The sequence below is a fragment of the Apium graveolens genome, chromosome 6, assembly GCF_009905375.1.
Source record: "Apium graveolens cultivar Ventura chromosome 6, ASM990537v1, whole genome shotgun sequence".
Lineage (NCBI taxonomy): Eukaryota > Viridiplantae > Streptophyta > Magnoliopsida > Apiales > Apiaceae > Apium > Apium graveolens.
The window spans coordinates 139350940-139361732 of record NC_133652.1 but is presented as its reverse complement, the minus strand read 5'-3'; the positions used below and the strand labels follow the sequence as shown (position 1 = coordinate 139361732).

Genomic DNA, 10793 nt, shown 5'->3' with positions numbered 1-10793 from the left:
TATTACCTTTCTCCTTATAAAAATACATCACGGAGCCGGATCCCTCAGAATTTTTTGAACGAGTATTTAAATCCCCTTCGAAAGGAAGATCTTAAATTTGAAAACGAGTTTGGAGATCCGCTCTAACTTTTAAAAAAGTTTTGATAAAGTTTGAAAATAACTCTGGAAATATTTAATGTAAGAATGATTTGATAGTATCATTCATTTCTCAAATACTTGGTGAATATCAAAATATTATTTTTTAAGAAAATAAAGAATACTATTTGATAAAATAAGCGGAGTCATAAATTTTTGAATGACTATTCAAACTAATATTCATTAAATAAAATATGCGGAGTCAAAAGTCCTCGAACGAATATTCAGACTAATATTCATTAAATAAAATAAGCGGAGTCATAAGTCCTCGAACGAATATTCAGACTAATATTCATTAAATAAAATAAGCGGAGTCATAAGTCCTCGAATGAATATTCAAACTAATATTCATTTATTAAATAAAATAAGTTTTATAAGTAGAAACTCTATTCGAATAAATAAACTAGTCTTTGATCGTAATAGGAATCTTAAATGAATATTAAAAAAAAAATATTCACTTATAATATAAAACTATCGAATAAACATTATTCGATTAATAGTTTTGAAAACTATTTATATATATAATATACTCGGGAACATCGCCTCCCAGTTTAGAAAAATGTTCAACTCTGGGTCCCCTATACGAAGGGTATACACAAGTACTGCTTATCTCTAGCATATGTATTATGCAGTTTATAAGCAAGTGAATTGACAATGAAATATCAAGATCCCAAAATAGGCATGCATATATATATATATATATATATATCAACACGCTTCAATATATCGCAAAATTTGTTAATAACAATCATGCACTTATCACAAGATAATGCATATATATATTTACATCACAACAAATGTATAACGGGTAGAAAATTTTCCTGAGTGTTCCGAGGTAGACTTAAGCTTAGAGTGGGTCCGGTAACCTATGAACAACAACATAATCCATAATTAAACCACGGTCGGTTAAGAAACTAGACTGTATCCACTTAGACCCTAACATTCGCTTTTTGCTTAACGATGTACATAAGTCGCTCGAGAACCCTCGGCTCCACCATTTTTATAAAATTAACCGTTAAATTTTTTAAGGCGACTCTTTCGTGAGTACTTTACCAACTGCCTAATCCACCTTAAAGAATTGTTTCGTATTCCAATTAGTCTTTTTAGGGCCTTAAACAAGGTCTCAAAGTAAAGCGAGGGTTAAAGGTTCGTTCGTGAAATGTCGTTACTTAAAATGATCGTTTCTCTTAAACCGTACATCGGATCTAAGTGAAACACATATCAAAACAAAGTTTACGACACGATCTAGCTAGACATGGCAAATGTTAGAATCTTACGGTGAGTTCACGGTCCTAAAGCTAAGCACAAAAATAGTCTAAGGTAAATCGGGCATTACGACGGCTATGTTTACGCGATTCCCAAAATAATTACTACTCTAAATCCTCATCAATTCACCCACAACCATTAACACAACAACATTCAACCATAATACTACAAACTCAGTCCCCAACTCTAATTTTTACCAATTTATCCAACCAATAAAAGACCCAATATTCAAAACCAATAGAAATCCACCAAAACTACTTATAATCAAAGATCAAGCCTTAATACGAACAATGCTTCAATAAAACTTAATGGAATCATAAAATCAAAGCTAGGATTTAAAGTTTATACCTTCCTTAGATTCTTAAACCACTAATAAGATATTGTAATCCTTAAGAGAGCCTTGATATATGTTGATCATGGTCAAAGTTGCAAAAGAGTTCAAGAAATGAGTTAGAACTTTTGGAGTTACAATTAGTCCGATTTACAGAACTGTAAAAATGAGGCCATAATTATTTTGATGATAATTGTGAACAAGAGCTGTAGGCCATCTCAATACCTTTCCAATGAGCTATAGAACACAATATTTGAGTGAGCATTGAAGGAGATATGGCAGTTTGAAGTTGCTAGTATTAATTTGGCCGAGAGCAAAATGAAGAATGGAGAAATGGAAATGCTTCTTTGATTGCCTTGGAGTTTGTGTGGTGGTTTTCTTATCCTAGTCAACGTTAACCAATGTTTAACCAAGGTTAAAAATGCATGGCTATAAATCATTTTCACTAAATATCTTGTTAACCCTGCTTACATCATCTTTCCTATGTCACCTCCTTGCCATGTGTCCAAATCTTATGGTGTGATGATGTCACTCGCTCTTATCCACTTGTTTTAATCCCCTTGCTTCTTGTACAAGCTTAATTCGTGGTAGCTTATTTGTTTTACGGTTCTCTTAACTCTCATTCCGGTTAATCATTTGGGGGATCATATCCGAGATCTTATTACTTGAGTTTCCCTAAACCTTCCTTAATATTTTATACTCCTTTAATCATCCTATCTTATAATCCTTGAATTTAAATTCTTTTAATCATGTTACCTTATACTTAATTCTTTCGGTATCTGGTGGATTTTCGGGAAATCTCAAAGTGTCCGGATCTGAATTATAACGACCTTTACATACACTCATTTACTTTATGAAATACAAATACGATTTCAGAATTTCCATAACAGTACTCTTATATAGTTTGCTCTGATAATTTTCCTTAATCAGCATAGTCAGCAAAAGTTACTTTTCATCAGGGTTTCAAAAATTTCCAAAAAATAGGGTTATTAAAGTACACTTGGGTGGAATTTATGCATTAAGAAGATGAAACTCCACACATTATCATTAAACACATAAAGAAGATTGAGAAGCAGGCTGAGGATCAAAATTCTGTCAAAAAATTGAGGAGTGACAATGGTACTGAATTCAGAAATACAATTTTAAGTGAGTTCTGTAAAGACAGAGGCATTACTCAACATTTTTCTGCTCCAAAAACACCTCAACAAACTGGTGTGGTTGAAAGGAAGAACAAAATTGTTGTTAAAGCTGCAAGGACAATGATGCAGGATGCTAAGTTGCCAACCAAATTTTGGGAAGAAGCTGTTAACATGACATGCTATACTCAAAATAGATATTTGGTGAACAAAAAAATTGGCAGATCAACCTACTCAATCATGTCGAAAAGAAAGCCTACAGTTTAACATCTTCATGTGTTTGGAAGCAAGTGCTTTATGTTGAAAGACAACTCTGAGTATGTTGGGAAATTTGACTCCAACATATTTGAAGCTATCTTTCTTGGATATTCATTGGAAAGAATTTCCTATAGAGTTTATATGCTAGAGCAAAAAAAGATAATGGAGAGCACATATGTGACATCTGATGATGACAAATATCCAGGCTTAGAATGCCTTGATGAAAATGAAACCGAAGCTTTAAAAATTGATAATCTCAACCTTGTCATTGATTCTGAAGATGAAGTTGAAAATAATGTAGACAATAGAGTAGAAGAAGAAACAAGTGAACCAATGAATTCTAAAAATGAGAGTTCATTTCAAGAAAGAAGCACACTTGAATTTGATGGCACAAACTCAAGGGGAGAAAGAGATGATGGTTCTGCAATTCATGCCAACAATGGAAAAAATAAAGATAACTCTAGTCATCACAATCATCACACCATAAAATGGGATAGAAGTCACACAATGGATACGACGATTGGTGATCCTAATGCTGGTTCGAGGACTATAAGTGCCACTGCAAATGAATGCCTACATGCATGCTTTCTTTCACAAATTGAGCCTAAGAAAACTGAAGAAACTCTACTTGATCCTGATTGGATAACTACTATACAAGAAGAGCTAAATCAATTTGAAAAAAAAAAGTTTGGTAATTGGTTGATGCCCCAAGAAACAAAAGCTTCATTGGAACAAAATGAGAGTACAGGAACAAAATGGATGAAAATGGTATTATAACTAGAAATAAATCAAGACTGGTTTCTAAAGGCCACTCACAAGAAAAAAGGATTGACTATGATGAAACCTTTGCTTCAGTTGCAAGACTTGAAGCAATGAGAATTTTCCTTGTATTTGCTGCACACTCAAATTTTAAGGTGTAACAAATGAATGTGAAAAATGCATTCCTTAATGCTGAACTAGAAGAAGAAATTTATGTGCAACAACCTCCTGGCTTTCAAGATCTAGACTTTCCAGATTTTTTTTACAGACTTTTAAAGGCTTTCTATGGATTAAAGCAAGCACCAAGAGCATGGTATGACACTCTGTCAGAATTTCTAATAAATAATGGATTACTAAAGGCACAATTGATAAAACTCTATTTTACAAGTAACATGGTGATGACATTATCCTAATCCAAATATATGTGGATGATATCATCTTTGGTGATACTAATGAGAAGATATATCAAAGATTCTCCAAACTAATGCAAAGTGAATATGTGATGAGCATGATTGGAGAACTAAGTTACTTCCTTGGCCTTCAAGTTAGCTAAAGAAGTGACGGAATTTTCATCAGTCAAACTAAGTATGTTAAAGATCTGCTAAAGAAATTTGGAATGGTGGATTCCTCACCTGCATCTACTATATGTCTACAACTACGAAATTGGATGAAGACAAGAAAGATAAAAGTGTAGACATTTCAAGCTATAGGAAAATGATTGGATCTTTACTTTACTTGACTGCTAGTAGACTAGACATCATATTTGCTACATTCAGTGTGTAAAATTTCAAGCAAATCCTAAAAAATCACATCTAATAGCTATTAATAGGATTTTCAGATATTTGAAGGGAACACCAAACTTGGGATGGTGGTACCTAATGGAACTGGTTTTGAAGCTATTTGATACACATATTCGTATTTTGTTGGATGTAAGGTAGCCAGAAAGAGTACTAGTGGAAGCTGTCAATTCCTTGGTTATAAGACTTGTATCATAGTACAATAAGAAACAACAATCTGTGTCAATTTCCACAGCTAAGGCTAATGCTTTCTCGGTATTCCCAGGGTAGTTACGCTTGACTGACTTTAGTCCTCGCGAACTCTGACTGGGATCTACAGTAACATAATAACCTAGTTAGTTATACCGACATGCTTGATATCCTCGAACCTAAATATCCCAATCCGATAACCCGACTCGTATAATGTATAGACACAAAATCACGTATCAATATTCACAATAGGGGTAAAACGTTTTATATTGTATAATACGTTTTTCATATTTAAAATAATTTTTAGAAAATTTGGACAGCGACTGCTCTATTTATAAGCCTACCCGTCGAATCATAATCGACGCCAATTCCCAACAATCACAATTTCACAATTTACGTCATAATATGATTTTTATAATTAAATAACTATTTACGTACGAAAAATAATTATACGAATCACTTTATTTATTTTATTAATTTAGGACTCATAATTAATCATCATCGTCCCCCGTCGACTCACCGAAGTTCATCGTCGACGGAGGCAAAATTTTGCGAGTACCCGATTAAATTTTGGATTTCCAACATAAAAAATTCACCGATTAATTATAATTATTCCCCGCACGAAAATATATTTCATTTCACGAATATTACTCGAATAAATTTCCTGCATAAAAATTAATAAAACAATATTAAAGTAACAAACCACAGCCACACGCGCCACACACGTAGAAATGGAAAAGGAAACAGGACAGCCACAGCAACAACCGGAAATAGGGGTCAACGGCGGCCAAAAACACCGGCCACACACACAATACAACACAAAACACACACACCACATTATCACACACACACGAGCACATATATACACACAGTATATATATATATAATTAAACTGAACTAATCGAACTATCAAGCCTCACCGGAACTAGGCGGCGGCGGAACCGAACGATGGCAACCAGAAACGGGCACAGGGAAGAGACGAGGAAGGAGGAGGATGAAATAAGAAGGAGAGAAACGAGAGGTGAGAGAGAGAGCGGAGAGAGAAAGTCGAGAGACAGAGAGATTGATGTTTGCAAGTAAAGAAAAGAGAATTGCTATAACAAAGCCACGTGACTGTGAATTCTTAAAAATTGAACACGTATAAATTTTTTTGACATGTACCCCCGTTGCGAGAAATTGGTTTCTGACCCTTTAATGGCAATTTAACGATATAAGCTGCGGATAAAAACAAATCAAAATAATTCGCAAATAATCTTAAAATTTCCAAAATAATCAAAAACTAATAAAATAAAGTTTTCGTAATTTTAAAAGCATTTTTGGATCGCACAATATACCCGTATTTAACAATTGAACGAAAAAACGTGCAGGTGAATTTAAACAGAAAAATTCCCAAAATAATTTTAATATTCTCGAAATATTATAAACTTCATAAAATATGTGTTTCGTAATTTTTGAAGCATCTTGGAATTAAATACTAAATTTATAAATAAATGTAATCAGAAAATCATTTAAAGATAAATAATTAATGAAATATTGATTTCTAAATTTTATAAAATCCCAAAAATAATTATTGAGATTATAAAATCATAAAAACAATTTTTGAGGCAATCCAAATATTTATGAAAATAAATCTGCAATAAAACCACTTTTAAAAGTGACTCAAAAATAATACGACTCAATAATTTATTTATACAAATAATCCTCGTAAACCAACAAGCACATATAATTGATAACAAAATTACACACAGTTGGCAGGACCAATACACATATTTTTATTTATTTAATTATTCCACAATTACACTTTAAATAATACAAAATATACGAGTCATTATATCCTCCCCCCTTAAAAAGATTCTGTCCTCAGAACCTGATCTAATTAAACAAATGAGGATATTTATCAAGTATGTCTAACTTCAAATCCCAAGTAGACTCTTCTACTCGAGGATTTCTCCAAAGTACTTTCACTATGGGGATAGATTTACTCGCTCTTTACGATCTAAAATCTGGATTGGCTGTTCCACATAGGACAAGTCTGGCTGAAGCTCGATCGGTTCGTACTTTATAACTTGATTCAAATCAGGACTATATGGCATCAACATGGATACGTGGAACACATTGTGAATATGATGCAACTGAGGTGGCAACGCTATCTCGTAAGCGACTTTTCCTATCTTCTTCAAAACTTCAAATGGTCACATGTACCTTGGGCTGAGTTTACCTTTCTGACCAAATCGAACCAATCTTTTCCAAGGTGACACTTACAATAATACCAATGATCCTACTTCAAAGTTCATATCCTTTCGATGTAAATCAACATTCGTTTTTTGTTGATCTTGAGCTGCTTCTAACCTTTCCGAATCAATGCCACTACATCTTTGGTCTGCTGAACTAGCTCAGGACCTAACACTTTCTTTTCTCCTACTTCATCCCAATACAATGGTGATCTACATTTGTGTCCATACAAAGCTTCATAAGGTGGCATTCCAATGCTGGCATGATAACTATTGTTGTACGAGAATTCAATTAAGGGTAAGTGTTCATCCTAGTTTCCCTTAAAATCCAAAGCACAAACTCTTAACATATCTTCTATTTTCTGGATGGTTCTCTCACTCTGACCGTCTGTCTGGGGATGATAAGTGATACTCATATTCAGCATGGTTCCTAGATGTTCTTGAAACTTAGTCCAAAACCTTGAATTGAATCTTGGGTCTCGATTTGATATAATGGATACATGAACTCCATGATTGGTCACTAATTCATCCAAATACAACTTAACTAACTTTTCTAGATAAAATCTTCCGTTGATGGGGAGGAAATATGCTGACTTTGTCAATCTGTCGATGATTACCCAAATAGCATCATGATTGGCTTTCGTCCTCGGCAATCCTACTACGAAATCCATTGCAATCTCTTCCCATTTCCATTAGGGAATCTCTAAGGGTTGTAACAATCCGCTAGGCCTTTGGTGTTCTGCGTTCACAGTCTGGCACACGTGACAGTTGTTAACCCAATTTACAACTTCCTTCTTCATTCCTGACCACCAGAAGTTCTTTTTTAAATCATGATACATCGTAGTGCTCCCAAGGTGGATAGAAAACCGAGAGTTGTGCGCTTCGTGTAGAACTTCATTCTTCAGTTCTGTCACATTGGGGATCCAAATTTTAGAAGAAAATTTAAACATACCTTGGATATCCTTTTGGGTACACAGTTCTTCTCATGTCAGATTATCCAATTCTTGCTCCATAACTCCTTATTGGGACCTTTAATCTTATCCATCAATGTTGGTTGAAACGTAATCTCATACAATTGCTCCTTACCTTTTCTTGGTACTCGAACTTCAATTTCCATTCTTTCCAAGTCTCGTGCTAACTCTTCTGCAATTTTGAACCATATTCAGCCTCTCTTTTCTGCTCAAGGCATCTGCCACCACGTTGGCTTTACCTGGGTGATAGTTGATGGAACAATCGTAGTATTTGATTAACTCCAACCATCTTCTTTGTCTCATGTTCAAGTTCTTCTGAGTGAATATATACCTCAAGCTCTTATGGTCCGTGTAAATATCACACTTTTCTCCATACAAATAATGTCTCCATAATTTCAACGCAAAAACTATAGCTGCCAACTCAAGATCATGGACTGGATACTTTTGTTTATGAGGTTTAAATGTCTGGAGGCATAGGTGATGACTTTATCGTGTTGCATTAGTACACAACCTAAACCCTTCAAAGAAGCGTCGCAATAAATCACAAAGTTTCCCGTCTCATCTAGCAATGCTAGTACTGGAGCTGACACTAGTCTCTTCTTGAGTTCCTGGAAGCTTTCTTCACACTTCTCTGTCCAAATAAATTTCTCATTCTTCCTGGTTAGCTTGGTTAATGGAGCTCTTATGGTCCGTGTAAATATCACACTTTTCTCCATACAAATAATGTCTCCACAATTTCAATGCAAAAATTATAGCTGCCAACTCAAGATCATGGACGTGATACTTTTGTTCATGAGGTTTAAATGTTTGGAGGCATAAATTATGACTTTATCATGTTGTATCAGTACACAACCTAAACCCTTCAAAGAAGCGTTGCTATAAATCATAAAGTTTCCCGTCTCATCTGGCAATGCTAGTACTGGAGCTGACACTAGTCTCTTTTTGAGTTCTTGGAAGCTTTCTTCACACTTCTATGTCCAAATAAATTTCTCATTCTTACTGGTTAGCTTGGTTAATGGAGCTGCGATCTTAGAGAAATCCTTTACAAATCTTCGATAGTATCCTGCTAGCCTAAAAAAACTTCTTACTTCCATCGAAGTCTTCGGTTATTCCCATTTGGATACAGCTTCAATCTTTACAGGGTCTACCTTAATACCTTCCTTGCTTACCCTATATCCAAGGAACTGTACCTCTGTCAACCAAAACTCATATTTGGAAAACTTCGCGTATAGTTGTTTTCCTCTCAACCGTTGGAGGGCAATCCTTATGTGTGTTGCATGATCTTCTCGATTCTTTGAATAAATGAGGATGTCATCAATAAATACAATAAAAAACTTATCCAACTTTTCCTTATACACCCGGTTCATTAAATCCATAAAAGCCGCTGGTGCATTAGTCAATCCAAATGACATCACTAAGAACGCATAATGTCCATACCTTGTTCTGAATGCAGTTTTAGGTATGTCCTCAGGCTTGATCTTCAATTGGTGGTAGCCAGATCTCAAGTCAATCTTTGAAAAACAGCATGCTCATTTAAGCTGATCAAATAAATCATAAATCCTTGGCAAATGATACTTATTCTTAATTGTCAACTTATTCAGCTCCATATAGTCAATACATAGCCTCATACTTCCATCCTTCTTCACGAATAACACTAGAGCACCCCACAGAGAAACACTTGGTCAGATGACTCCTTTATCTAACAGTTCTTGAAGTTGATTGGCCAATTCCTTCATTTCCACTAGAGCCATTCGGTATTGAGCTTTGGAAACTGGTTCTGCTCCTGGTATCAAATCAATGGAGAATTTTATTTCCTGATCAGGTGGTAGTCCGGGAAATTCTTCCGGAAAGATGTCGGGATATTCTCTTACTATTGGAATCTCATCCAGAGTAGGTGTCTCTTTCTTGGTGTCCACCACATAAGCCAAATACACTTCACATCCTTTCCTTAAAAATTTATTTTCCTGTAGTACTGAGAGTAACTTCTTGTCCTGCTTCTGACCTTGATAACTTATCCTTACATGATTTGTTGTGTATATAACAATTCTCTTCTTCTTGCAGTCAATACTTTCCTTATACAGAAACAACCAATCCATGCATAGAATAACATCGAATTCTCCTAACTCGAAAGGTATTAGGTCGGCGGGAAAAGAATGACCTGAAATCTCTATGGAACACTTAGGGCAGAATTGGATTACAGGTACCTTATCTTGATTGGCCACTTCTATGGTCAAAGGTTCATCTAACTCTTCGAACATTAATTGCATCTTATTCACATATTTTAGGGATATGAAAGATTTAGACGCTCCCAAATCAAATAGAACATTAACAGACACAGAATTAAGAGAAAGTGTACCTGAAACTACATCAGAATCCTGAGCCGTAGATTTCTTAGTCATTTTGAAAGTTCTAGCTCTGGCTGTACTTGTGGCTGGTTCTTGAGATGCACTTCCTCCTACACTGCCCTGGGTAACTGATTTGCAATTCCTAGAAATATGCCCTACTTTGCCGAAACTGAAACAGGTTACTCCTTGGTTCTCAGATTTACACTCAGTGGAATAATGACCCTTCTGGCCTCACTTGAAACAGTTGATGTTTTCTCTGTACTGACCACTGTGCTTCTTTCCACATGTCTTACAATCGATCACCGGCTTGCTGGACTTTGTCGGAGTAAAACTAACTGAGGTAGTACTGGGCCTAACTTGTGGGAAATTCCGCCT

At 35.1% G+C, this 10793-nt stretch overlaps 1 protein-coding gene across 1 annotated transcript; it reads right to left on the bottom strand.

The window, feature by feature from the left end:
- Window positions 1-9755: 9755 nt before the first annotated feature.
- LOC141665485 (uncharacterized) lies at window positions 9756-10472 on the bottom strand. Its single transcript, XM_074471471.1, has one exon. It carries the CDS (start codon window positions 10470-10472, stop codon window positions 9756-9758), a length of 717 nt encoding a protein of 238 aa, XP_074327572.1.
- Window positions 10473-10793: the final 321 nt, after the last annotated feature.